Below are 27,618 nucleotides of genomic sequence, written 5' to 3'. Positions count from 1 at the left end.
GCCTTGCTCCCAAGAGAATACATAATTTCTTTCCATCTCCCACCATTGCATTGACCAGAGAGTGTGGATAGTGCTCTCCCTCGGCTTTCCTGGCTCTCCGATGCTGCTCAGTTATGTGTGATGATTTTCCCATCCTAGAGACCTAGAGAGATGACCCTGCTGGCTGGGAATGCTTTCTGGTTCTCATGGGCACTTTTCTGGCTCTCTTCCAGTATAGCATAAGCACTGTCCACCTGCGAAGGGCACCCCGCAAGGATCCAGACGCACTCCTGGGCATGTGGCGGGCACTGAGCCGAGCGGAAGGCGGCCACGCTAGGAAAAAGGCCAGTGGTAGAGTTTTCTTTTCCCTTTCAGCTATGGTTTTGTGGTGCTTCCCCACCCCATGACAGATAGGGGGCTTCTCCAAAGTGCTACCTAAACCTTTCCTACAGATACTCTCTGTTCACAGCCCCTAGCGTTGTCTGTCAAGGCACTGGCAAATCTTTCTCGTCTCTCTGTCTCTCTAGTGGACCCTCAAGAATAGAAATAATGCACTTCCTAGCTAACCCCGGATCTTCCCTGCCCTCTTTTATATTTCCCCTTCGAAGCCAAAGTTTATGCTGGTATTTGTTGCCAAATAGGGTAAGAGAAAGGAGAGCAAAGGTCACCAGGAAGGAGGGGCAAACACCCAAAAGACTAGAAAATGAATTTAATGTGGGCCATGAGACTAAAGAGAGAGACAAGGAAGGCCAAGGGTTTCTTAGAAAGGTCAGGGGATGTCAGTGTGGAGTACAGGCACCCGGTAAAGTCAGGTGAAAAAGTCTAGATTAACCACACAAGGCTGTCCCTATTTAATCTCGGAAGAGGAGCTGAGGGAATTATGTTTCTTCACAAAATGGCTCTGGGAGGATAACTTCATGTGGCCCTCACAGGAGCATCCTTCTTTAGTGCAGTATCTTAGATTGAATCTTAAATTAGGCTCTTCTAAGTCCAGTCTGTGTGTCTCCTGTATTTTCTCTGCTTTCATTATCCCCGAGTAAGTTATTTCTCTCTTCTCTTTTGTGTTTTCTAAAGTTATTGTAAGGCACATATGCATAAAACACAGGATTTCCAAAGAACTTGTGTCCACACGTAAAAAGAAGTGTTGTTTCTTAACAGGTATATTTAGTTGTGCTTTGGTTTTTTTTGTTTTTTTGTTTTGTATGTTTGTTTGTTTTGAGTTTTTTTGTTTTTGTTTTTGTTTTTGTTTTTTTTTTCAAAAGGTATTATATAGATTCTGTCAGTAAAAGTCTTCAAATTCACAAGCCAGGTGGTGGTGGTGGCGGCGGTGCATGCCTTTAGTCCTGTGAAGTTCAGGCCAGCCTGGTCTACAGAGCGAGTTCCAGGACAAGTTCTAAAGCTACAGAGAAACCCTGTCTCAAAAACAAAAAGTCTTCAAATTCACATCAGATGGGGTTTTCTGCCCTCTGACAGAAATCAGCATTGTAAAGAAGCAACTGTGTTGATGGTATTTAAGCCTAGGCCGTGAACATCAACAGGTGTTTGTTCTTTTAATTACTCAAGAATAAAGTTGTGCCTGTGGAGATACTTCAAATAAGAATTGTTCTTTCCTTCCTTGCATTAGCTTTATAGACTTCATTAACAGTCCCATACCAGCATTGCAGTTAGTGTATTCTTCATCAGCTTTCATGTACAGTTCAGGCAGAAATTTCCTTTCTTATATCCCACTATAGCCTAATCCAAATTAGTTTTTTGTCTTACAATTTGAGGGTTAATAGTTTTGAGCCTCCGGGAACTTGTAGAGAAAAGGATGTATTCTAACCAGGTTAATCTTTAGGTTGTCTTTCTCAGTAGACTTTTAAACAGGCATTCATATTAGTGGAACTTTGAACCAGTCTCTCTTGGGTGAAAGGAATAAGCATTTATAGAAAATTTACCTGTCTCTGATAGGTTACCAGATACTTCAGATAGGTTACTTCAGGGCTGAGATCATCACTAGGGTGCTACCTCCTCCTGGCACAGACACCAAACAAAAACCCCAACCCTTCCCTGGAAGCTTCTCTCTGGAAAGTTGGCTTGAAGTTCTTCAGGGCCTGTGTGCCGTTCTCTTGCGTGCTCTAGAATGTACTTTTCATCCCCCTAGAACTGTGAGCAGTGTCCTCAGAGAAAGATCACCATTCAAATGCATTTACGCCTTACAGTTTCAATTTAGATTTCAAAACTTCTCAAAAAGCTCATTCCTCAGTAACTGTCATGCTGTATGATCAAATATTTTGCTTATTTTTACCTGATTTTAGTTTGTCCCTATAGGAATGACACCACCCCCCCATCCCCCGCAAAAAAAAAAAAAAAAAGTAAACTCTTGCTTACTTTTAAAAGCCCACCACATAAATGAGCCGGCATCCGTGGTGCACACCTTTAGTCCCAGCAGAGGCACATGCAGTTCGAGGCCAGCCTGGTCTACAGAGCTACTTCCAGGGCTGGCTCCAAAGCAATACAGAGAAACCCTATCTCGAAAAAACAAAAACACCCCACACAAACATTATTTAAATAGTGCCTTAAAGGAAAGTTCTGTGTGTTCCAGGTAGTTTATGAATATATGTGTAGGCCATTCTGAAGAAATTGCATGAAGCACACTAGCATTAATTCACTGTGTCCCAGGAGGGAGACCAGGACCAGGCAGACTGAAGGTGTGAGCTTAGCACCCATCAGCACACTAAGTCTGTGAATGGCAAGTGTGGAAGCGTTCACTAGGAGAATTCCTTATCCTTTCTTTTGTGTTACATTTGTCTGTTTATGCAGATTGGGCTTATGCTGTGGCGCGTGCGTGCGTGCGTGCGTGTGTGCGTCAGAAGGCAACTTGTTGGGTTGGCTCTCTCCTATCGTGTGGGATGCAGGGATCAAATTCAGGTGATCGGGCATCTCAGTCCTTTTAAAACTAATTCTGGAGAGATGGTTCAGCAGGAAGAACACGGTTCAAGTCTCAACACCCACACGATGCCTGAGCTTGAACCCTGGGGCTTCCACTTCCTGGCCTCCCTACTCAGGTGATGCACACACATAAATGCACATTTTTAATGTGAAAATGGTGAACTAGATTTAACTATAAATTTGATGTACTTTTTAAATTTAAATCTAAGCATTGGTATTTAAGCGGTCTTAAGACAGCTAGGTATGGTGACACACACCTACCTTCAATCCCAGCACTCGGGGCAGAGGCAGGTGGATCTCTAATTTGGAAACCAACCTGGTCTACATAATGAGAAATAATGAGACCCTGTCTCAAATAACAAAACAAAGGTCTTTTTAAATTGGAAATGATCTGGGTGTTGGTAGTCCTAGAACTCAGGAGGCAGAGGCGGGCAGATCTCCGTGAGTTCATACTCACGGAGATCTGCCTGGTCTACAGAATGAGTTCCAGGACAGCCAAAGCTGCCAAATAGAAACCCTGTCTCAAAAAAACAAAATAAATAAACTAAGTAGGTAAGTAAATAACAAATAAATAAATAAATAGGAGATTGATAGCTCATCTGTGTTTTAGAGTCTGTCTTGAAAGTAGACTCATAACATTGGGTTTTAGACACCAGTTTCTTCTATTGCAATAAATGGGCTTTTTTTTTTTTTTTTTTTTTATTCACTCAGAATCTGAACTGGCAAAACACTGTTTGGAATCAGAGTGAATTTCAGTATCCATAGAGACGATTTTGAAGGTGTTCATTGTTCATGATTTAAGCATTTAATAAGTGTGTTTCAAGAGAAACCTATTTTGTTTTGGTTTCCAGGCAGTTTCATTCTATCCTAAGTGACATGATGAACGCCATAGAAAAGATCAAACCCTGTGGCTTAGAGAGGGGCTGGGTGGAACTCAGCAGTAGAACACTTACCCGGCTAAAAGCCCCAGCTTTGACCCTTCCTGTTTCAAGAAATAAATTAAAATGAAGGCATTGAAAAGAATGAGCTCTAAGGGTCTGGTTATAAAAATCAACAGCTTGCTTTCTTATACACAAAGGATCTAACTTGTTTTGAAACTTTTAAAACCATTTACAATTTCAATTAAAGATTAAGTAATTTGAAATAAAACAAACAGGAACTATAAGAATCTATTACAGGGCTGAAGAGATGGCTCAGCGGTTAAGAACACTGGCTGCTCTTCCAGAAGACCCAGGTTCAACCCCCTGTACCCACAACTGTCTATAATGCCTGTCCCAACATCCTCACACAGACATACATGAAGGTAAAACACAAATGTACATAAAATAAAAATAAATTAGTTTTTAAAAATATCTAGTTGAATCTGGGTCTAGTAGGCAGGGTTTTTTAATTGTATTAATTTTTTAATTTTCTGTGTGTGGGTGCTTCGCCTATATGTATGTCTGTATACCGTGTGCTTGCAAGTGCTCTCAGAACCCTGAAAAGGGCATCAGATTCCCTAAGACTAGAGTTACAGCAAGTTGTGAGCTGCCAAATGGGTACTGAGAATCAAACCTAGGTCCTCTGGAAGAACAGCAAGTACTCTTAACTACTGAGCCGTCTCCCCAGCACTGCATTAAGTGAAACTAACTGGAAAGACACCCTGTTATTAGCTCAGACAATAGGACATTAAATTTGCTAGACAAGTTGATCCTAAAGGTCATATGGAAAACAGAGATTGAAGAATAATTCATAAAAACATTGAAAAGAGCTGGATGGTGGTGGTTCACTCCTTAATCCCAGCACTCAGGAGGCAGAAGCAGGCAGATCTCTAAATTCAAGGCCAGTCTGGTCTCTAGAGCAAGTTCCAAGACAGCCAGAACTATTATATAGAGAAATCTTGTCTCAGAAAACCAAAAAAAAAAAAAAAACACTGCCAGAATGGACAAGCTCTGCAGACATTTAAACATAATAAAGTTTCTATAATTAACACTGGCATGGCACAGGCATGTAAATAGAAAGGCAGATATAGACTATAAAGTCTAAACACACACACGCTCGCGAAGAAATTAAGACAAGAGCGTCCCTGCTCCAAAATCTGAAAACAATTTTTGTATAGCAACATGAGCCTGCCTTATGTGATAGGTCAGGGTTAAAATACAGAAACACTTGTGGCTGGGTGGTGCACACGTGTGGAATAAGCTGAAAGAGGATTAAAGCAAGAGAATTGAGTTCAAGGCCATCATGAACTACACAGTGTGAGATACTGTCCGAAAGAAAGAACCCTGTGATGTGGATTTGATAGCTAACCTTTGTGATCCCATCTCTTAGCCAAGGCAGTACAGTTGTTGCCAATTGGAGGCCAGCCTGGGCTACAGTAAAGGCAGGGTGTGAAAAGGAAAATAAAGATGATGGGGGGGGTTGTTTGTTTTGTTTTTGTGTTATTTTAAACGGTTTCTCTGTGTAGCCCCAGCTGTCCTGGAACTCACTTTATATTCCAGGCTGGGCTCCAACTCAGAGACCTGCTTGCCTCTGCTTCCTGCGTGCTGGGATTAAAGGTGTGTGTCACCACTGCTGACTAGATGGGACTTTTTAAATGGGGCTGGGACAACTGCATAACCATTTGAAATTAGACCCAAATTTTGCACCATATTGAAAAATAAGCCCCAATGAATTAAGAGCCTAAATGTAAGAAAATGATGTCCTAGAATTACTAGAAGAAATGTGGTGAGTTGCCTTTCGCCTTACATGATGGTAGGCAATAAAAATAATAAACAACAAAGCAGTTTTCGTCATAAAGTTTTTCCTATGTGACAGGTTTATGGTAAGCACATGTATTAAATCATTCAATCTTCATAGGATTGCTTGTTATAGTGATACCACTATTCTTTATTTGGATTTGGAAACTGGGGTTTATAGGATGAGTAAACTTACCTAAGAACAATGTGGTAGCTTCAAATTGCCCAAATCTGGAGTCCTTGCTGGGTTGTTTTGTTTGTCAGAGGGGGTGGGGGTGAGTAGTGTGTGTATGTGTGGTTTGGGTCACATAAAGATTTAAATTTCCTACTAGCCATACTAAATATTAAAAGAGGTTAAGAAAAGAAATATAAAAAATAATTTTAATAATAAAGCTATAGAAATAGCTCAGTGGTTAAGAGCTCTTGCTGCTCTTCCGGAACGAAACTTAAGTTTGGTTCCCAGCACCCATGTTGGAAGACTCACAGCTGTCTGTAACTCTGGCTTCAGGACATCTTAGGGTCTGAAGCGCTCTTCTGGCTCCCACTGGCTTTTTCATACTTGTGGTAGAGATTTATTCATGAATACACATAGAGACAAAACTTTAAAATATTAATTTAATGCTGGCTGGTTATGGTGACACACAACTTTAATCCTAGCACTCGGGAGGCAGAGATCAGCCTAATGTACAAAATGAGTTCCAGGCCAGTCAACCAACCTGGTGAGGCTTTTCGTAAAAAGCATATTAGCTAATAAATTAAATACTGTACTTATTTAACCTGGTGCATTTCCACATATAAGGTGTTTGTTTTTTAAGGGTGGTCGGTTTTGGGTGCCTTTAATCTTAGCACACAGAAGGCAGCTGGGGATTTATATGAGTCGGAGGCCAGCCAGGGTTATGTAGTGAAAATGTTGCAAAGAAAAACATTATTAAGATACTTGCTTTTCATGCTATATTTGAAATGTAGAGTGTTTACGTTTACAACCATCTCAGTCTTTGTGACTGGTGGCAGCTGTAGTGGCTTGTATAATCCTAGATTGTGAGATACAAAATTACGGTATACCTTTGATCTTATATTCTTATACAGCATTGGCAACTTTGCAGATGTGAAAAGATCTGTTTTATTTGGTATTTATTTGTAACATATTCCCAGTATTCAGTCCAAGACATGTGACTCACATCTGTGACCCCAGCACTTACCAAGCTGGGGCAGGTGAATCTTGTTCAAGACTAAGTCAGCTCCATGGCAAAACCCTGTCTTTTTCTAAAGTTTATATTACACGTTGAAAACTGTTGTTTGCAACCCTTATTTTGTTTTTTAGGGTTAAACTGGTTGAGCCAGGCTTTCCCGATTCTAATGTCATAAATTTCCAGAAGTCGCCGCACCGCAGAGGCAGTTGTTCAAGTTTCTTTCTGGAATCTTTCCTGGTTGCCCCAAGTTTGAGCTCAGTGAATTGCTATGGCCTTCATGAATATCCTTAGACTCATGGTAAAATTTTCTTTTTCAGAATTTGGTGTTCACCTGGCAGAGCTGACTGTGGACCCTCAGGGGGCACTGGCCATCCGTCAGGTGAGTCCTGGCTGACCAACAGATAATTCCTTTACTTAGTAGGGAAACTTTCTTAGGGGAAAGGGAAAGGATGAGGACAGTGTATAAAACATGATTTCTGTACCAGGTTTAGATATGACTCAAATGTATCAGTCAAGTATGTGGTTTTTATATGTGAAATGAGGCTATTTCTTGTTACACCTGACTGTTTACTCTCTTCACAGCTGGCGTCAGTCATCTTGAAGCAATATGTGGAAACTCACTGGTGTTCCCAATCAGAAAAGTTCAGACCTCCTGAAACTACAGAAAGGGTAAAGGCAATTTCGTGGTTAGTCTACCTACAAGGATGTGAGAGGCAGTCTTAATACATTCAGCAGTAATGTAACATTTTTTTTTTTTGATAGCAGGAAACGTGACCAGGAAGAAAATAGACAGTGGGTGGCATGTTGAGTACTGTGGATGGACTGTCTTCAAATTTCTAGTTCTTTCCTTTTGCAGACCATAAGAATATTTGAAACATTTAGCTGTGAACACTCAGTTTCCTAAGTTTCCTGAATTAGAGTTAAAATTGCCAATTAAATAAAATAATACTTCTGCTTGGTATAGTCGCTAAGCAATCAACCTGAGTAACCAAGAAAAGATGAGATATAAGGTCCAGAACTGTGGGTTGGAACCTTCTACAATTGTGGGAAAGTTTTGTATGTGTGATGTCCAATATGAGCATCACTGTGGCTGATGAACTCTTAAAATGTGGCTTCTGGGCCAGGCATAGCACATGTCGTTAGTCCCAGCACTCAGGAGGCAGAGGCAGGCGGATCTAGTCGAGACCAGCCTGGTCTAAATGAGTTCCAGGACAGCCAGGGATACACAGAGAAACCTCAACCTGAAAAACAAACAAACAAAAAAGTAAATTAAAAAAAAAAAAAAAAAAGTGGCTACTATAAGTGGGCAACGTAGTCTTAAAGTGGATGAGCTCTGCCTCCATCTTCCCACCCGACTGATGACAAGTGGCCTTTCTTTCCTCCTTCACAGGCAAAAATTGTCATCCGGGAGCTGTTACCCAATGGGTTGAGAGAATCCATAAGCAAAGTGCGTTCCAGTGTGGCCTATGCTGTGTCAGCCATTGCCCACTGGGACTGGCCTGAAGCGTGGCCCCAACTCTTCAGCCTGCTCATGGAGATGTTGGTGAGCGGAGACTTAAACGCCGTCCATGGAGCCATGCGTGTGCTGACAGGTACCAGAAGCGTTTTTTCCTGCCATTGGTATTTGACCTTCTGTGAGAGGAATGATTTAGAGCTATGCGATGGTGTGGCCCAGACCCAGATCTGTTACATGCTGCTCCTCTCCACAGCCACCAGAAGTTCCACCCACTGTTCCCAGGGGATTGAGTTAGTGTGGTTCCATGATACTTGCCAGTCTTTACAGGGGTCCTGGGGGCTGAGGGTGGCTCTGTTCAAGCTGGAATAGTACACACATACAAAGATACAGGGGCACATATGAGAAAGACCATGAACTTGTCCTTCCGGGTCCGGGTTACCTCACTTAATGGAGCATTTCCAAATTTCCATCCGTTTTCCTGCCATACCTTTTGATTGTGAGTTTGATATTAACATTCAGTTGTTACTGAAAAGTAAGCATTGATTCATGACATTCTGTGGGGCTAAGCCCCCCCCCCCCAAGCCTGGCATTTTTCTACCATGGTTTATTTTCTGTGGCTCATTCATGGATTTGTTTTTCTCTTTATTGTGAGGGATTCCGTTAGTCTATTTTTGCTGTGAAAAGCTTTTATCTTCCCTTCAGTTAGGACTAGTAGCTTTGCTGGCACGAGCTCTGGATTGGCTATACTTCTCCTTCAGAATTTGAAACATGTCGCTCCGAGCTGGTTTTTAAACTTTGAATTGAATGTTGTGGTGTTACTCGGTGGGCCTGCCTGCCTATCATGGCTTTGTGTTTTCTCTTGCTGCCTTCACTATCCTTTCCTTGCTCTGTGTATTCTGTGTTGTCACACGCCAGGGAATAGAGACCCTCAGCTGAGGTAGGAGAGCCCAGCCCACTGTGGGTGATGCCATCCCTAGACAAGCGGGCCTGGGCCACCTCAAAAAGGTAGCGGAGGAAACCAGAGAAGTAAGCCAGGAAGCCTCACTCGTCTGTGGCCTCTGCTTTGGCTTCCCTTCAGTACATATAACCTGAAAGCCAAAATAGGCAATTTTGTTAAGGTGTTTCCGCCCAGTTCTGCAGCCTTCTCAGAGCCCCAAAATAAACACACAAGACATATTAATTAATTAATTATGAAACTGTTGGCCATTGACTAAGGCTTCTTATTGGCTAGCTCTGTCTTAATTACTAACCCATTTCTATTGATCTGTGTATTGCCACGAGGCTGTGGCTTCCCCAGTAATGCCCAGTATGCTATTACTCCTCCAGCAGCCTACATGGTGACTGACTCTGCATCCATTTCCCAAAATTCTCCTCACCTCCTAGACCCACCTACCGAGCTGCCCTATTGGCCACATGTTTCATTCATCAACCAATAAGATAAGCATATACAGAAGACCATTCCCCATCACAGTTTCCTGCCCAAATTGGTTTTTGTCGGTGTTTACCCACAGCATCAGACACTATCTGTCCTGTCCTGTCCTGTTCCTGCAGTCTGGTGTGCGTGAGGAACAGCACCTGTAGTCCATAGTTCAAATTCCATTCACTATTAATAGTAGATCATCTATTCTATGTCAGAAACAAATCCTTCATTTGTTTCAAAGCTCCCTCTTCTCGTGCCCAGATGCCCCTCTAGAGTACCTCCCATGTTCCTATTGGTGGCTACGACAATGCTTAGCTTTCAGCTCAGAAACAGCGAATTTACCAAAGAGGCCAAAGTGCTCCTCACTGAGCCTTTCATTGCCCTTGCTTCTCCTTTATTTACACTATTATGGTGCCAGGACATCTACCAAGAGATACTTTTTTTACCAAAGAAAGGGAAGGGAAGGGAACGCTGTTCTAATCTTCTTTCTAAGTTTGACTTCTTTCTAACAGGCCTGCAGAGAAAGGATGGCCATACAGTTATCCTGATTGGAATGCAGAAGGGTCTTCTTTCTAGTTGACTAAAGAAATTACTGTACAGTGAGGTCATTTTCTGTCAGCCAAGAGAAAGAAATGCTGGAGAAATTTGTATCTTTTTGTAGTCAAGTTATCAGACCTGGAGTGGATGACAGCCAACCTTCATTCACAAATAGCTGCTCCAATCATTTTCAAAGGAGGACAGACTTTCAATTTTGCACCACAGAAACTGAAATGTGAAGTCAGAAGAATATTAGTGTGTGGGTAGGAACTCATGAGATAAATGGGACTATTTCTCTTTAAGGTTTTCTGTGTTGTTGGAGATGGGGTCACTCTGTGTTGGCTAGGCTGGCTTCTAACTCCTAGGCTCCTGCAATACTTGTGACTCAGTTTCCTCAGTAGCTAGGCCTATAGGCATGTACTACTGTGCCCGGTGACTTGGAGACTTTTTGAGAACATGTTGGTTGTGTGTTTTTTGGGGAGTGGGGGGCTTGTTTTTGTTTTTTGGTTTTTTTCGAGACAGGGTTTCTCTGTATTGTTTTGGAGTCTGTCCTGGAGCTCACCCTGTAGACCAGGCTGGCCTCAAACTTCCAGAGATCCACCTGCCTCTGCCTCCCGTGTGCTGGGATTAAAGGCCTGCGCCACCAATGCCTAGCTCCAGAAGATGTTGTTCCTAACTGTAATTTCTGAGTTATTTTTTCTGTTATAAAAGTGAACGTGGTCTCATGATAAGAAGGAAATATAAGCATAGCAGCTAAGAATTTAAATATTTGATCCAATAGATCTTAATGCTTGGAAATTGAAGTGTTATTATCCCAAGCTTTTTGATTTGCTAAATGATTTCATTCAGAAAACTCACTTTTTGATCTTAAACCTATAATAAATTGAGACTGTCCACAATGATTATAGAAAAGTTAAGAAGTACAATTAGTCAGTTGTACAGTTAGAACTTCCTCAGTAAGGTCCCTTTAGCTTGCCTTCTTTTGTTGTGGTGGTGTTGATACTGGGAATTTGACATGCTAAGATACACCCAAGCCCCGTGTTGTAGTTTTTCATAAAACTTATCATTAATGTGTAGTCAATGCTTGATCTTAGGCCAAAGACCAAGAAATGCTAGTATGGTATCCATTATATTTATTTGGGCTGATTTCTTTGAAAATCTAAATAGAATTTGACACTCCTTATTCAAGCTCATCATTTACCTTTCAGAAGGAAACCACACTCATAATGCAGAGTTAGCCTCCCATATTTGACCTTTGACTTGTGGGATTGACACAGGGTCTTTATGTGCTTTGCATATCATTTTCTTATTTCGCTTTTTCAAAGCACAAGGGGGTGTGATCTGTATTTCTAGCATCTTTCAAGTCTACAGTGGGTTAAATACCTTCACTTAGAGATCCCCTTCCTGTCCAGTTAAGAATGGCTCCAGATTTACACATTGATAAATGGAGCTGACACTTAGTACATCTGTGGGTGGGTGGGTGGTTAGTTAGATTGTTCAAGACAGGGTACCCCTAGCTGTCGTGGAACTTGCAAAGTAGACCAGGCTGCCCTTTAACTCACAGAGACCTGCCTGCCTGTGCCTCCTGAGCACTGTGCCTGGCTTATGTTTGCTTTGTTATTTGCATTGAAGTAACTTGTTAGAGGACAGAACTGAATCCCAGACGACAGCTGTGAGATCTCGAAAGTGCACCCAACGCTAGCGTGCTCACCAGCAGTGCCCTTTGACTTGACTTGGGTGCACTTGTCTTGCAGATCTCTTCAGTCTCTGTTGTTTTCTGTCTTAACCTCTTGTCTAGCTGTGTGTTCCTATTCTCTCTCCCCGTCTAACAACAAATACTACTGTGCTTTCGCTTTCTTCCTCAGGGTGAGGCTGCTACACCAGTGGCCATCATGTGCCGACTAGGAACTCTACCTAGATGGCTTGGTAATTTTCACACTTTGTTTTTAAGGAGCATTTTTTAACTTTTGTCTTTGCAGAGTTTACTCGGGAAGTGACAGACACGCAGATGCCACTTGTTGCTCCTGTCATTCTCCCAGAGATGTATAAGATCTTCACCATGGCTGAGGTATGAAATCTCAGCACAGTGGTTGCAGCAAAGAGACCTATTTGGCTCTGGTCAGCATTCACATCTCTGGTCATGGTATTTGTCACTGATGCCCACCACAAAACTAGAACTGACAGTGATCTAGATCAGAAATCGAACTGACCATGGTCTTTGAATTTGTGGCTGTATGGGAAAGCCTTGGATTTAATCCCAGCACTCAGGAGGCAGAGGCAAGCAGGTCTCTGTGAGTTCTAGGCCAGCCTGGTCTACAGGGCTAGTTCCAGGACAGGCTCTAAAGCTACAGGGAAACCCTGTCTCAAAAAACAAAAACAAAAAGCCCTACATAAAGTAAGGGAAATATATCAGTGCACACAGGCTCTGGCACCCTATCCCCCTCAAGTTTAAAGTAAGGGGAATATATCAGTGCACACAGGCTCTGGCACCCTATCCCCCTCGAGTTCATGTCCCACTCCCGACCTTGCCTATTGAGCTAAGGGTTTAGAAACAGTCCTGTACTTCTTGTGTGAATAGATTATTAATGTAGTAGGTATGTATGTGTTAGTATATATATAAATAGTGATCCCTACACAATCATTTATGAACACTCATAGGTGTTCAGCCTCCATAATCCCTTGCCCCCTATGACTACTGCACATTTTAAAAGAAATACATTGGGAAGTCGGGATATAGCACTGTATAGCGCCTGTGATTCGTCTTTGCAAGCTCCTGGGCTTATCTTCTGTCATCACAAAGTAAAGAAGCAGCCACAGTTGCACATGCCGTATGTAAGCCCAGTGCTCAGGACTCTGAAGTGGGAGAAACAACCCTGTCTCCAGAAAAAGGAGAAAGCACATGTTAGCCAAGCCCAGCATAAGGAGTATGTCTGTACTCCCAGTGCTTGGGAGGCAGAGGCAGGCTGAGCTGTAGGCCAGCCTGGTCTACACAGTAAGTTGTAGGCCTGTGAAGTCTACAGCATGAGACCCTGTCTCAAACAAACAAACAAAACAATGGCTACAGGACCTGATTTTAGTCATAGGCCTGTTTATACAAGGCTGAATGTAGTAAGTTCTAGCATTTTGTTGCTTTATGCTCTCTTAATTACAGAAACTCATTTTTGACATAAGCATATTGGATCTGTATCTCTTTAGGGGATTAATTTTACCTGTGAGGATTTTTCTTCTAGTCATATGTACACACGTACACACTCCAGTCTCATGACTGTGCCATGATCTTTCCCCCAGGTGTATGGTATTCGAACTCGGTCCCGAGCAGTAGAGATTTTTACTACTTGTGCCCATATGATCTGTAACATGGAAGAGCTGGAAAAGGTGAGCCTTTGGTTCGCGATTAACAAAATTTGGTCTTTATTAATAATGGTTTCCACTGCCAATGACTAATTTCATAATTACCAGAAAGGGTATAGCCAGTCTTACATAGAGAGGTTTAACATTTTCATTACATTTTTCACATACATATAGATACCCATCTTGGTTTTAGCTACAAATACCTTCCCTAGATCCATTCTTTTTCTTTCCTTCTGTTTTGGTTTTTTGGGTGTGAGTTTTTTTTTTGTTTTTTTTTTTTTTTTTTTTTTTTTTTTTTTTTTTGTTTGGTTTTTCCATGCTAGGAATTAAAACTAGGACCTCACATATTCCACTGAGCTGAGCTACACATCTGCTCTTCCTGTGTCCCTTCATATTAGACATCTCGAGCCTTCCTGCTGTCTTAAGACCCTCTTGTGTAACAGAAAGCTAGCTGGAATGCGGGTCCCGGGTCTCGGGTGGGACTCGGTGCATTTCTGAGAAGTGGGGAGGGGTAGGTTGGAGAGGACCTTACTGAGGGATGAAGGTGGGAGCTGAGGCGTGAGGCCTCGAGAAGCCCTGCAGTGACTGTCCCTGCGCCCTGTGTTAGGAACCTGGCCCTAAGAAGAGCGGAAGCTGTGGGCTGGGGTTTGATGAGCATTGACTGTGGTTTCTGTTGTCAGGGTGCAGCCAAAGTCCTCATCTTTCCCGTGGTGCAGCAGTTCACAGAGGCCTTTGTCCAGGCCCTGCAGATGCCAGACGGCCCCACATCTGACAGTGGTTTCAAGATGGAGGTTCTGAAGGTGAAGATGACTAACAGTGGCATTTGGCGTTGAGAGTCAGAAATCATTGATTGCTTCTGTGTCATTCAGTGGGGTTTTATTGTTGTTTTCTCAGGCAGTGACAGCCTTGGTGAAAAACTTCCCAAAGCACATGGTGTCCTCCATGCAGCAGATCCTGCCCATCGTCTGGAACACTCTAACTGAAAGTGCTGCCTTATATCCTTTCCTGAGAGCCCAAAGGACCCGCTGCCTAGACTCGGGGTTCTAGCCTCGGGTCCTGCTCTTCTGTTCCGTGTGGTCCTAGTGTTGGGTATCTAGCGCTCCTGTAGACTCCAGGTTCTCTGCCTTTACTCTGCACCATACTTATGTGAGGACAGAAGTGAATTACACAGAGGAAGTGGAGGACCCTGTGGACTCGGACGGTATGTGGTTTACCTGATCCTACCAGAAATACCTGTTCTCAGGGAAAGGAATCTAGACAGACACAAGTCAGAGGTTGAAAACAAAAAAGGCGGTAATGCCTCTTTTAAGTGCATTGGGTGAGGCGCTGAGAATTCGTTATCTCCCGTCTCATCCTTAGGAACATTCACCGTCCACTGAAAATCACAGCATTTGGGTTGTAATAGATCGATGTCTAATCCATCTACCCGTGATATTTTGCCTCATTTAACTTCGAAGTCCTATATGATGCTACTCTCCATTTCTATGTCAGTATTTAAGCATTTCAGATCAAAAGTAGACTTGCTGGAAAATAGCTTCCATGTTTGTGGGGTTTTTTTTTTTAACTCCTAAAAGTATTTACTCTCCTCAAAGTTCCTTTCTTTGACTGTAAAGAAGGAAGCTGAAGCTTCCTATACCAATCCTTCAGGAATAATTAGCAAGTTTACTTTACATGCTCAGTTGATACACAAAGATAATGTAGTTTATGTCCAGAATGAACACTTTCTCTCTTTGTTTTAATTTGTACTCTTGTGTATTCTCTGTAGGAGAAGTCCTAGGCTTTGAAAACCTCGTCTTCAGCATTTTTGAATTTGTCCATGCCCTACTAGAAAACAGCAAATTCAAAAGCACTGTTAGGAAGGCTTTGCCTGAGCTTATTTACTACGTCATCCTGTACATGCAGATCACCGAGGAGCAGGCAAGTGGCACCTGGGGATGAGTTACTGAAGTGTGTGGCAGCTTGGCCAAGCAGATGCCTCATTTCTAGAAAGCAGACGCTGAGACTAACTCTTGACACATGCTAGGAAAGCTTCGGCATCGTTTATCACCTCATCCCCGAGGGTTGGGAGTTTTATCAGCTCTAACGTTAGCCAGACTTTCAGAACACTTCTCATTAGGATGAGCTCTGTGTGGGAGAGCCTGCTCAATACCTAGTGGTGAAATTAGTCGTTGTCCCCTCTCAGCTTGGCTGATGGGTCATTAGGAACCACAAAAGGACGTTGGAGAATGCAGCAGCTGAGACCAGTGGTTGGTGAGATGTGTGGGAGTCCCTGGGACTCCCGTGACCCAGCAACATCTGTAATGCGCCATACTGAGCAAACCATGCCGTCTGAACTTGAGTAGCCTTTTCTTGGCTTACTCTGCAGTGCCGGTTCCCACCAACACACGTGTTCGTGCTGTCTGCTCTTGAGCTACGGCTTCTCTGATTGCATGTAGAGGGAGAACTAAAGAGTAACAACACCCTGGTTTCTAAAACTTGCTTCCCCAGCCAGACATGCGCACCTTCAGTGCCCTCTGTTGGGGAGGCAGAAGCAGGTGGATCTCTGAGTTTGAGGCCAGCCTGGTCTACAGAGTGAGTTCCAGGACAGCCAGGACTACATAAAACCCTGCCTTGCAAAATTTAAAAATAAGTGAATTTCCCCAGGTCTGGGGAGAGTGAAGGGGTGAATACGCTCAAAACACAACTTGTGAAGTTCTCAAGCAATTAATGAAATTCTGTAATTTTTTTAAATATTAAGCAAAAAGAATACATTGGCATGGGCCATTGAGATGGCTCAGCAGGTAAAGACATTTGCCACCAAGCCTAATGATCTGAGTTCATTCCTGGAATCCATGTGGTGGAAGAGAACCCACTCCACATTAGCATAAATGTAATTTTTAAAAGAAGTTTAAGAATATGAATAACAATATTTTTTATATAAATAAGCACAAGAATTGGTAAAATTTTATAGTAAATAATCTAGATATTCAGAAAGTCTTTATCAGAGTTACAAGCTGATGGCAGAAACTAAGTAATTTGTCATTCTTTTTTGGGGGGTGGGAGCTCAAGGCAGGGCCTTGAACTCACAGAGATCCACCCACCTCTGCCTCCTGAGTGCTGAGCTTAAATGCGTGTGCCACCACCACTCCTCTGGCAAATTCATCAAATTCTGAAGAAGATTCTGCTGCAAAAAAAATAGCCATTCCTACAGATTCAGATAAATGATTTGTTTCTCCTCAACAAGAGAGAACAAACAGACTTTTAAGCACTGGAAGGCAGCCAGATGTCTCTCAGGCCAGCCGGGTTATGCAGTGAGAGGGGGCCCCGCAATGACCTGACCCCATCCTCTTCGCAGATTAAAGTGTGGACCGCTAACCCACAACAGTTTGTAGAAGATGAGGATGATGACACTTTCTCCTACACTGTTAGAATTGCAGCTCAAGACTTGTTGCTGGTAAGAGTTACGTTGCTACTTCAACCAAATAACCCTCCAGTAACTGGAAGTTTCTTCTTCCTAGACATCTAACCCAAGGTAAGCAGCACTGTTGGGCAGCTTCACCCCAGACCTTTTTAAGGCCATAAGAAAGTTGCTTATGAATTTGAGACTTAGAAATTCTAAAGCTCCTTGAGTCAGGAACACTTGTGTTTGCTCCTGCCTTCAGCCAACCCCCATGGCACAAACCAGAAGCTAGCTGACAAACTTAAAAGGGTTGCTGGGAGATGAGCGTGCAGCATCAGCCCATGATTCCTTTGGCTCCTCCAACTAGAGCATAGGGTTGTCTGTAGGCCAGAGTGCTAGGAACAGACTGCCATTCCTGTTGTGTGTTGGTTGGTTATGTCTGGTCACCTATGACGTTACACAGGGAGCAGGATGTGCCTCGGTAGCAGAGTGCTTGCCTGGCATGTGTACAGTGAGCTTGGCTGAATTGCTGGAACCAAAAAAAAAAAAAAGAACAGGAAAAAAGAATACAGTGTTAGAGAGGTCTTATATTTTCACAATCAGCCAGCTTCCAAGAGAATAAATTTCTGATCCATTGTTATCCAAGGCTGACTATTACTTTTTACTGTGCTGTATTTAATATAGCCAGAGACAGCAACTACTGAGAGCTGCAAAGTTTTGGGTGTTGCTCTTAATTTCATTAGAAACCCTGAGCTAATGGGGTCTCTTTTAAATGCCTGGTCTGGGTTTAGTGTGGGTGTGTCGGGGTTTGAACCACCCACACCCATATTTATTTTTAGATCTCTCTCCCTAGGCTGTGGCCACAGATTTCCAGAATGAAAGTGCAGCAGCCCTGGCTGCTGCAGCTACTCGGCACTTACAAGAAGCTGAGCAGACCAAAAACAGTGGCACTGAGCACTGGTAAGAACACGAGGAAGCACTCTGCTTAGGCTTGTCCAGCGCATCATTTCTTCCCTCTCTCAACAGCTCTGAAGAGGGGAGCTTCTGTTCACTAGAGGGTGGCTGACATAGTCAGTGTTGTCATAGGAGTTTCATAGTAGTGCTTACATTGGAGGGGTGAGACCGGATGTGGGCCAAGACTTCTGTCCTAGCACTTTGGAGCCAGAGGCAGGAGAGTTAGAAGTCAAAGGCCATCCTTGATACATAGTGAGTTTGAGGCCAGCCTGATCTACAGAGCAAGTTCCAGGACTACACATAAAAACCCTGCCTCGAAAAACCAAATTAGTAGTAGTAGTAGTAATGGCTGATGAGATGACTCAGCAGGTAAGGACACTTAATGTAAAGACTGACAAACTAAGTTCAGGCCCTAGAACTTACAGGGTAGAAATAATGGGCTGACCTTTGCATGCTATTACTAATAAATGCTCCCACACCGATGGATGGATGGATGGATTAGATAGACAGAGGTAAAACTATTGTTTTAAATTAAATGAATTAGAAATACAGATCAATAACTTCGGCATCAGATCATGTGGAATACATTTTCTAAATGGCCTTACTTTAGATACCTTTATTTGGAACTGCAGTTTGTTTTAGCGAACTAAACCCTTTTGCAGGTGGAAAATCCACGAGGCCTGCATGCTTGCTCTAGGCTCAGTGAAATCCATCATCACTGACAGTGTGAAGAATGGCAGGATCCATTTTGACATGCATGGGTTCCTGACCAACGTCATCCTTGCAGACCTCAACCTGTCAGGTAAGTTTTAATACATGCAGGGTTCTAGGAGATCTTGGGACCTGCTGTTAACTAACTTACATACTTTTTAAAGTGTGTGTCTATGTGAGTATGATGTGTGCAATCATGGGCCAGGAGAGGATGTCAAGTTAATGTCTTGGTATTCCTTTAAAATGATTTTAGGGAGCTGAGCACACCTTTAATCCCAGCCTTTAGGATGCAGAGCCAGGAGTTCAAGGCCAGCCTGGTCTATAGAGTGAGTTCCAAGACAGCCAGGGCTACATAGAAACCCTGTCTTCAAAAAAAAAAAAAAAATTTTTTTTTTTTTTTAAATGATTTTTAAAGGCTGGAGAGATGGCTCTGGAGTTAAGAATACTGGCTGCTCTTGCAGAGGACCTGCGTTTGATTCCCAGCACCTACACAGTGGCTCACAATCGTCTGTAACTCCAATTTCAGGGAGACGGCACAACCTCTTCTGGTCTCTGCACACCAGGCACTTATGTAGCACAGACACCATGTACACACAACACTCATCCACAAAAGACAATAACACGACTAAACTAGAAAGTGGTCAGTTTAGCTCAGGGGACTTTGAGGAGCACCTAGACCATACCTAGGCAATGACTGCCTCTATATTCGTGAAGTTTTAGTGATTATTTATTGGTTGGTTAGGTTCAATAACTCCTGTCAGTTACATATTCAGTGTGAATAACTAAGCTGAGCTCTCGACAGGCTGAATAGATTCTGCAGGAGGTAGCAGTTCTTACGCTAGTGGTTAGACTATCAAACAAAATGTAGCAGATGAGAAAGCAGAGCATGCAGGGTTACGGTGGCTCAGAGCGAGATCACCGAGGTGGCATAAAAGAGTCGACAGCAAGGTGTGAGTGTCCGGGGCTGGGTGTGCTTGTGTTTGGTAGCCATGACTGCGGTCACTATTGCTATCTGTATTTGGTGGACTGTAAAGTTATTTGGTAGGATGTTAATAGAGGGATAACGTAATCAGAGTTATAATTTGTGTTCTGTACAATTACTGTGACAGTAATAGGGAGAGTTAGATGAACTAGTAATATAGGTAAGAAATACCAAGGGCTTTAGTGTCAGAATACTTAGTAGTCAGAGGTAGAATTGAGAAATTGATTCTGTACCGTCCATTGCAACTTTCTTTTACCGTATGCTTGTTTCCGGTTATTTAATATTTGAGAAACGGAGTTGGGGAAGGGGGAAGAAAAACTTCCATCTAACCTGTAACCGTGCTCTTTCTGCTAGCGTCTCCTTTCCTCCTGGGACGGGCACTTTGGGCTGCCAGCCGTTTCACTGTCGCTATGTCCCCTGAACTGATTCAGCAGTTCCTACAGGCAACAGTTAGTGGGCTTCATGAAACACAACCCCCATCGGTTCGAATCTCTGCTGTGAGAGCCATCTGGGGGTAAGTGTGCTAATACAGAGTGGTAAGAATTGCTTAAAGAGAAGATGACTCGGGCAGAGAGCATCATAGCTATCTTGTGCATTATATATAATGTTTGGGAATTTCTTCTGAAGATCTCCTTCAGGCTTCAGGATGCACATTGGAAAGAAAGGGGGAAAAGCAATGCAGGTAATTTCAGGTGTCCTGGTCCCTTTTGTTCCTTATTGCGGTGAAGGAGGTGCATAACGGAGGTTCTGAGTGACATAAAAGTTGCATAATTGATGAGGGACATACAAGTCTGACTAGCAACCACATCATTGTTGATAGTTCTTGTATTAGAGACCAAATCTGAGAGAATGTGGCCTTAGAAACCATGCATTTTTTCCAGTTTGATCTTTTTTTTCGTTGGTAAAGAATAGAGGTTTAGTAGCCTTTTTTTTTTTAAACTTATGTTCCTACCCAGACCAGAGAAATCATTGTTATTTTAAAACGTTTTTTATTTTACATTTTATATGTGTGTTTTCTTGCACATATGTCTCTGTACCAGGTACATGTTTGGTGCCCACAGAGGTCAGAAGAGGGCATTGGTTCCCTGAAACTGGAGTAATAATAGACAGTTGTGAATTCTGGGAAATGAGCCCAGATCCTCCCCAGGAACAGGTGCTCTGAAGTGCCAAGCCCTCTCTCCAGGCCCTATCATTTTTATTTTAAAAGATATTTTAAGGTCCAAATGTAAGCATCTCAATTGAATTCTATGCATAAGAATTACAAAGTTTATCTTCCTATCCTGTTTGTTTGGTTTTGGTTTTTCGAGACCGAGTTTCTCTGTGGTTTTGGAGCCTGTCCTGGAACTCGCTCTGTAGATCAGGCTGGTCTCGAACTCTCAGAGATCCGCCTGCCTTCATAACTTTTGAAACAGTGACTGAGAAGCCATGCAATGAGAGAGGAGGGAGAGTGGGAGGCATGTCTTTAGGGAATGTGCAGGAGTCACCCTGTCTGTCTGTACGTGTGAAGACTGCGTGGTACAATCTTCCTGTGCAGTCTTGGTAAAACCAGTGTTTGGCTCTAGTTGAATTTACAATACTATATTATACTAAAAGCAAGAATAGCTTTTCAGAAAGCTCTGAAGCCATCAGACAGTTCACAACTACCTGTAACTCCAACTCCAGATCAGAAACATCCCAGACCTTCTCCAACACATAAATAATTTAAAGCCTTTGCCAACTAAATAAGAACAAATCCATTAAAACCTATGTATATCTTACTTAAATCTTTAAAAATGGGCCAGGAGTAAAACCAAGATAAATTTAAAAGCAGGGGCTGGAGAGATGGCTCAGCAGTTAAGAGCATTTACTGTTCTTCCAGAGGTACTGAGTTCAATTTGCAGAACCCACATGGTGGCTCACAGCCACCTATAATGAGATCTGGCGCCCTCTTCTGGTGTATGCTTTTTTTTTATTTATTTAAATAAGACCCAGAAAAATTTTTAAAAAGAAATAGAAGTAAGGTCCGAGCATGAAGCCCATGATGTCCTGGTTTCGCTGGTCATTATGGAGCTTTGTATGACTATAAGACAAACGAGGGGTGTATGATGACACATAACTGCTAAGCTCAGCACTTTGGAGGCACAGGCAGGTGGTTCCTTTAAGTTTAAGACCAGCCTTGTCTGCATATCAAGTTCCAGTCCAGGCAGAGGATAGTGAAACCCTGTCTCTTAGCGTGTTGTTTAGCAAGACAATGTTTTTATTGCTATTTATTACTGACACTGTATTGTAATTTTTAATTACATTTGTGGGCATGTGTATGCCATGGCCCAAAAAGTGCAATTTGTGGCAGTCGGTCATCTTTCCAGTGTGTGGGTCCTGGTGACCCATTTCTGATCACCAGGTTTGTCTGTCATCAAAGATATAAGATTGGAAGCCTAAGAATTGAAGGGTCATCTTGTGAGGGACTCTTAGTTATGTATCTCTCTCTCTAGTTACTGTGATCAGCTGAAAGTTTCGGAGAGCACACATGTGCTTCAGCCCTTCCTCCCCAGCGTCCTCGATGGCCTCATCCACCTAGCAGCCCAGTTCAGCTCAGAAGTCCTCAACCTGGTGATGGAGACCCTGTGCATCGTTTGTACTGTTGACCCTGAATTCACGGCAAGCGTGGAAAGCAAAGTCTGTCCCTTCACCATTGCCATTTTCCTGAAGTACAGTAATGGTATGTATGCCATCGGGAACGCTGTGCTGATGAGAATCGACGGGTGGGTTTAGAAAGCTCTCCCTGGGGTCGGTGACCTTACACAAGGGCTAGGAAAGATACTGAGAAAGACCAACACAAAAAGATGCAATTCAAAAATGATAGTGGAATAGGAAGTAAATAACTCCCTGAGCGGTCTGGACAGGAGTCCTTGTAGCACACATGGAGACCCTGGGTTTAAGCCAGGCCGTGGAATAGTAGTTATTATATGATGTCCTACCAAAAATGTTTTTGTTTTTTTACTTCAAAAATGTGTCCTGAAGAGCATGGTTGTGGATCTCTTATCCTCTTCAGGCTCCAGTAGTTTTCTGTGAAATTACTATATCTTTAATTTACCCATTCTGTTAATTGAGGGCTAGATGTTTGTGTTACAAGAAATGCTGTAGTTCCTTTTAACATGTACCTTAGTGTACCCTGCGTGCATCTTTCCATGCTACATGAAAAAGGTATTTTCATTACATAGTAAAAAGCAGATTGCCGTGAGGTTCCATTTCTTAGCCAGGCAATACATACCTGTGATCCTTGCCCTTGGGGCTGAGGCTGGAGGATTACAGGTTAAAGGGTATACAATGAGAACCCTTCTCAAAACAGGCACCCAAAAGAAGCAGCTCCATCTCTTTATGAAGCTCTGCTTTTTGAGAGCTGTGTCTTTGGCTACACTACAGACAGGACCCTAGGAGTTCCTCCTGTCTGTCGTGGCTACTCCCCAAGAAATATGTGTGGCTTCTTGAAAAGGTGTAGGAAGGGCAGGAGCAGTGGCTCAGGAGTGAAGAGCTCTCTGGCTGTTCTTCCAGGGGACCCCAGTTTAATCTCCCACAGCCCCTTCTGTAACTAGTTCCAAAGGGGACACCCTCTTCCCGTCTCCTTAGGCACTGCATGGATGTAGGACCCAAACATGTATGCAGGTAAAACACCTATATACAATAAGTATAAAATAAATTCAATAATTTTTTTTTAAATGGGTGAGAGCCTGGGGGCAACAGTGTTTGCACGTTTGTATCAAAGACAGGGTCTCTTTATGCAGCCTTGGCTGTCCTAGAACTCACTGTGTAGACCAGGCTGGCTTCAAACTCAGATCTGCCAGCCTCTGCCTCCCCATTGCTGGGATCCAAGGCAGCCACCACCACAGCCAGCTTTCTTGACTTCTTTATAAGATATCAATGGGGGCTTGGGGCTTGGGGGTTGTTTTGTTTGGTTTTTATCATTTGGTTGCATTATTATTCCTGGTACCCCAGAAGAAAGGCCTACTTTAACTTTAGGGGTAGATATTAAGAAGTCCATTCTCTGATGAAAACATCGGTTGTATCTTTTGAAGATTTAGCATCCCCTTGTTCTTCAGGTGATCTAAATGGCTGATACACTTCCCATGTGTGTGAGATGTAGTCTGTGCAGAAGTGTTTAACTTTTGTTAGACGTAGAACAAGAAACAACATTGTTAGACCAGAAGTAGACAGGTTCCATGTTACCTTATCCACTTCAGACCCTGTTGTCGCCTCGCTGGCTCAGGACATCTTCAAGGAGCTGTCGCAGATTGAAGCCTGTCAAGGCCCAATGCAGATGAGACTGATTCCCACTCTGGTCAGCATAATGCAGGCCCCAGCAGATAAGATCCCTGCAGGGCTCTGTGCGGTAAGTGGCTATAAGATCTGTGAGCCAGAGGAGGAGAAAGAACTCTTCAGGTGCCACCCACAGATCCCACCCATGGACAGGAAGTGAGATCTGCCTGTCTGTTTCCGGGTCTGGGGTTGCATGCATGCACCACCACGCCTGGTGGCATCCCCCCCCCCCCATGCATGTGTGTCTGTGTATGCATGTGGGGGCAGGGAGACACCCTCTAGTGTCATCAGAAACACCATCTACCTCCTTTGAAACAAGATGTCTCATTGGCTTAAGTCTTGCCAAGTGTGCTGACTAGCCTGCAAGCCCCAGGGAACCTCCTTCCTCTGCCTCCCCAGCACAAGGGTTATACGCACACATGCCACCACGCCTGCCTTTTTGGCAGGGATCCTGGGAGTAGAAGTCAGTTCTTTATGCAACAAGGGTAATGCTTTACCAACTGAAACATCCCCCTCACCACTGTCAAATACCACCTGCCCCCAAGGCTCTTAAAATCAGAAGCCCTATAATGAAGCTGAGGCTCCAGATACCTAACAGGCATCTTGGGTGCCGGATACCTCCTACCCCAGAAGTAATTTGACTTTTCTTTCTTCTTTCAGACAGCCATTGATATCCTGACTACAGTAGTTCGAAATACAAAGCCTCCCCTTTCCCAGCTCCTCATCTGTCAAGCTTTCCCTGCTGTGGCACAGTGCACCCTTCACACGGATGATAACGCCACCATGCAGGTATCTGAGACTTGGAAACGAGAAAGAAAACATTTCCCAGCCGTAGCCATTTAGTAGTCTCAGAAAAAGTGACATATGATTATACTTTGGAAATACAAGTCTGTCAACTCGAGAAGCCTAGTTTGGTTGTGCTCTGCGGTCTGTTACAGCCTTTAAAAGTGTAAACACCAGGTATCTGGCTGGCTATATTTGGTTATTGATGCTGTAGGAGCTTACGTGTCAGACGTGGGGCTTTGGGACTTTTCTGAAGGCTCTGTTGATACCGTCAACAAAGCGATAGACCTGGTGGATGGAGGATGTCGGTAACTTTTCAGGTCTTCATTGTGGTTGCATATAAAGGACATAGAAAAATGATAGTAAATACTGGTCAGATTGGAAATTCGTAGGCAAGCTGATTTGTGTGGGGTCTTAGGACTCCTGATATTGCTACACCTAAGGTTTTTTTCCAATACTAACAGTAAATCTTTACTGTTAAACCTCAATTCACTGGGTGATTGGCCCCTGTAGTGAAAAGTAGGCAGTTTTGAGCTAGCTGATCGGGTAAAGGAAGGATGGTGTTAGTGCCTGTCTTTATCTGGAGCAATAAATCTAGTGTAATGGGCCACGTGAACTCTCTGGGCTTCCGTCAGTAGAGTCCAGGGCCTCCCTGCGCCCTTTCCTTCCTTGGCTAATCTTGTTACTTGTGTCCCCACAGAACGGTGGAGAGTGCTTGCGGGCCTACGTGTCAGTGACACTGGAACAGGTAGCTCAGTGGCACGACGAGCAAGGCCACAATGGACTATGGTATGTGATGCAAGTGGTGAGCCAGCTCCTGGACCCACGCACTTCTGAGTTCACTGCAGCCTTTGTGGGCCGCCTGGTCTCCACTCTCATCTCCAAGGCAGGGCGGGAGCTCGGGGAGAATCTGGACCAGATTCTTCGTGCCATCCTCAGTAAGATGCAACAGGCAGAAACACTCAGTGTCATGCAGGTAAGAGCAGTGGGTGACAGAATCAACTGGGTATATGGGTCCCGGGTTGATTTATTCACTCACTATGCTTGTAGAACACGTAACTAAAAATGGATCTGATCTGGCCAAGAAACGTGATCAAAGAAAGCCCCATGTTCGGCCCTATGAGTAGATATGATTTGTATATGAAGATTTTACGCTTATGAGTATCTGTTAGGAACTAGCAGCCAGTTGACCCCTGCCCCCCGACGATGGGCGGGATGCTCATGGCCTTACCTGGCGGCTCAAGCTTTACCTGGCTGCCAGAGGACTCAGTTATGCATTCGCAAGCCCCCCTTTTTAAAAAAGCAAGGAGGCCTCTCTCTCTTGTTCTCCCTCTCTGACCTCTCCTGCTTTCGGTTGGCCACCAGCTACCCCCTCTTTCTCTCCCTTCTCTCAAACTCCACGTGGGCGCTGAGTCTCTTGTTTGTGATTCTTAGGCATTAGCTGCAGCAAAACAACAACAGTATTTTCCTTGCATGCATGCACGCACCATATACATGAAGTCCAGTTCTTGGAACCAGAGTTATAAATGGTTGTGGATACTAGGAACCAAACCCAGCTCCTCAGAACAATAATGTCCTTAATCACTCAGCCATTTCCCCAGCCCAAACCAAACTCTGTATTTTTTCTTTTTAAACAGTCTCATTGTGTGACTCTGGCTGGCCTCTCACACTCAGTGATCTGCCTGCCTCTGCTTCCTGGGTACTGGGATTAAAGGTGTGCACCATCATGCCCAGCCCCAGTCTGTTTCTTAGCTGACTGGGCTGTTCTCGCCCCTCAAACAAGCACCCTCTTACTCTCTTCTAGTCTCTCATCATGGTGTTCGCTCACCTCGTGCACACGCAGCTGGAACCTCTGCTGGAGTTCCTGTGCAGCCTCCCAGGACCGACTGGCAAGCCTGCCCTGGAATTTGTGATGGCTGAGTGGACAAGCCGGCAGCATCTCTTTTATGGACAGTATGAAGGCAAAGTAAGGTAAGGCCCTGTCTTCTCTCTCTGAGCTTTCTACTTCTCCTCACATTTACATCTTTCCTCCCTGACTTGCACCATTGACATACCAAGCTGTCCCTGTGGTTTGTCTCATCTTTCTTGATAACCGTATATTTCAATGTCTCTGTGTTGAGTAGGATGTGTACTTCTGAACTCCAACAGCCTCCTCTAGAACAGACTCTGCCTGGTTAAGTAAGCATAGATAGTCGCTTATTCTTTTATAAACCCAAGCCTTTGCTTGCAACTCTGTAGCCTAGACTTTTGTCTTTATTTTTCTGATGCTGATGACCAAACCCAGGCCTGGACCTGCTAGACAAGGCTTCTACTACTCTAGATCCCTAACCTCTCTAGCCTAGGATTATTCAACTGAACCTTATTACCTAAATACACTGTGGACAGACTTTGTGTGTCCCACCCTAACTTTGTTCAAGCTGAGCAGATAGCAGACCACCTCTGGGTACCAAATCGCACTGTCAGGCGAACTCTGCTGACTCTGCTCATTAGTCATGAAAAGAAGTTTCCCCACCGGAGGGAGGGTCTTCATCTTCTGCCAGTGAGCTAATCTCCTTGGAGTAAGCAGTGGGCAGGAGCGGGCTGACTCTCTGGCTCTTCCCAGCTCTGTAGCACTATGTAAGCTGCTTCAGCATGGCATCAATGCAGATGACAAGAGGCTACAGGATATTCGTGTGAAGGGAGAAGAGATCTACGGCCTGGATGAAGGCATTCGTACCCGCTCTAAGTCAGCCAAAAGTGAGTATGGCTTCCGTCTCTGCAGGGTTTAAATAAGCACAAATAAATCAGAACGTATGGATCCGTCGTGTTGAAAATCAAGGCACTGGCACCTAATAAAGCTTGGGGACAATGCTCCCCAGCTTTCATCCTGGAGCTCAGCTTTGTTACTAGTAGCAACTGATCGCTAATCCCGGAACTCTTAACTCTCCTTGCTGAG

The 27,618-nt window shown here is 43.7% G+C and overlaps 1 protein-coding gene across 1 annotated transcript in view; it reads left to right on the top strand.

The window, feature by feature from the left end:
* Ipo9 (importin 9) overlaps nt 1-27,618 on the top strand; it is a 33,990-nt gene that overhangs the window by 3,934 nt on the left and 2,438 nt on the right. Inside the window, exons 2-20 of the mRNA XM_051204079.1 lie at nt 7,135-7,196; nt 7,400-7,486; nt 8,208-8,409; nt 12,210-12,298; nt 13,519-13,605; nt 14,262-14,381; nt 14,476-14,576; nt 14,724-14,782; nt 15,347-15,498; nt 16,916-17,014; nt 17,814-17,920; nt 18,577-18,716; nt 19,962-20,121; nt 22,079-22,305; nt 23,825-23,973; nt 24,561-24,689; nt 25,384-25,659; nt 26,488-26,654; nt 27,286-27,419. Coding sequence (XP_051060036.1) covers nt 7,135-7,196; nt 7,400-7,486; nt 8,208-8,409; nt 12,210-12,298; nt 13,519-13,605; nt 14,262-14,381; nt 14,476-14,576; nt 14,724-14,782; nt 15,347-15,498; nt 16,916-17,014; nt 17,814-17,920; nt 18,577-18,716; nt 19,962-20,121; nt 22,079-22,305; nt 23,825-23,973; nt 24,561-24,689; nt 25,384-25,659; nt 26,488-26,654; nt 27,286-27,419 — 2,547 coding nt within the window. The remainder of the gene's footprint in view (nt 1-7,134; nt 7,197-7,399; nt 7,487-8,207; nt 8,410-12,209; nt 12,299-13,518; nt 13,606-14,261; nt 14,382-14,475; nt 14,577-14,723; nt 14,783-15,346; nt 15,499-16,915; nt 17,015-17,813; nt 17,921-18,576; nt 18,717-19,961; nt 20,122-22,078; nt 22,306-23,824; nt 23,974-24,560; nt 24,690-25,383; nt 25,660-26,487; nt 26,655-27,285; nt 27,420-27,618) is intronic.

The sequence above is a fragment of the Phodopus roborovskii genome, unplaced genomic scaffold (assembly GCF_943737965.1).
Source record: "Phodopus roborovskii unplaced genomic scaffold, PHOROB, whole genome shotgun sequence".
NCBI classification, from domain to species: domain Eukaryota; kingdom Metazoa; phylum Chordata; class Mammalia; order Rodentia; family Cricetidae; genus Phodopus; species Phodopus roborovskii.
The sequence above is the reverse complement of the archived record's forward strand: the minus strand, read 5'-3'. Positions and strand labels throughout refer to the sequence as shown.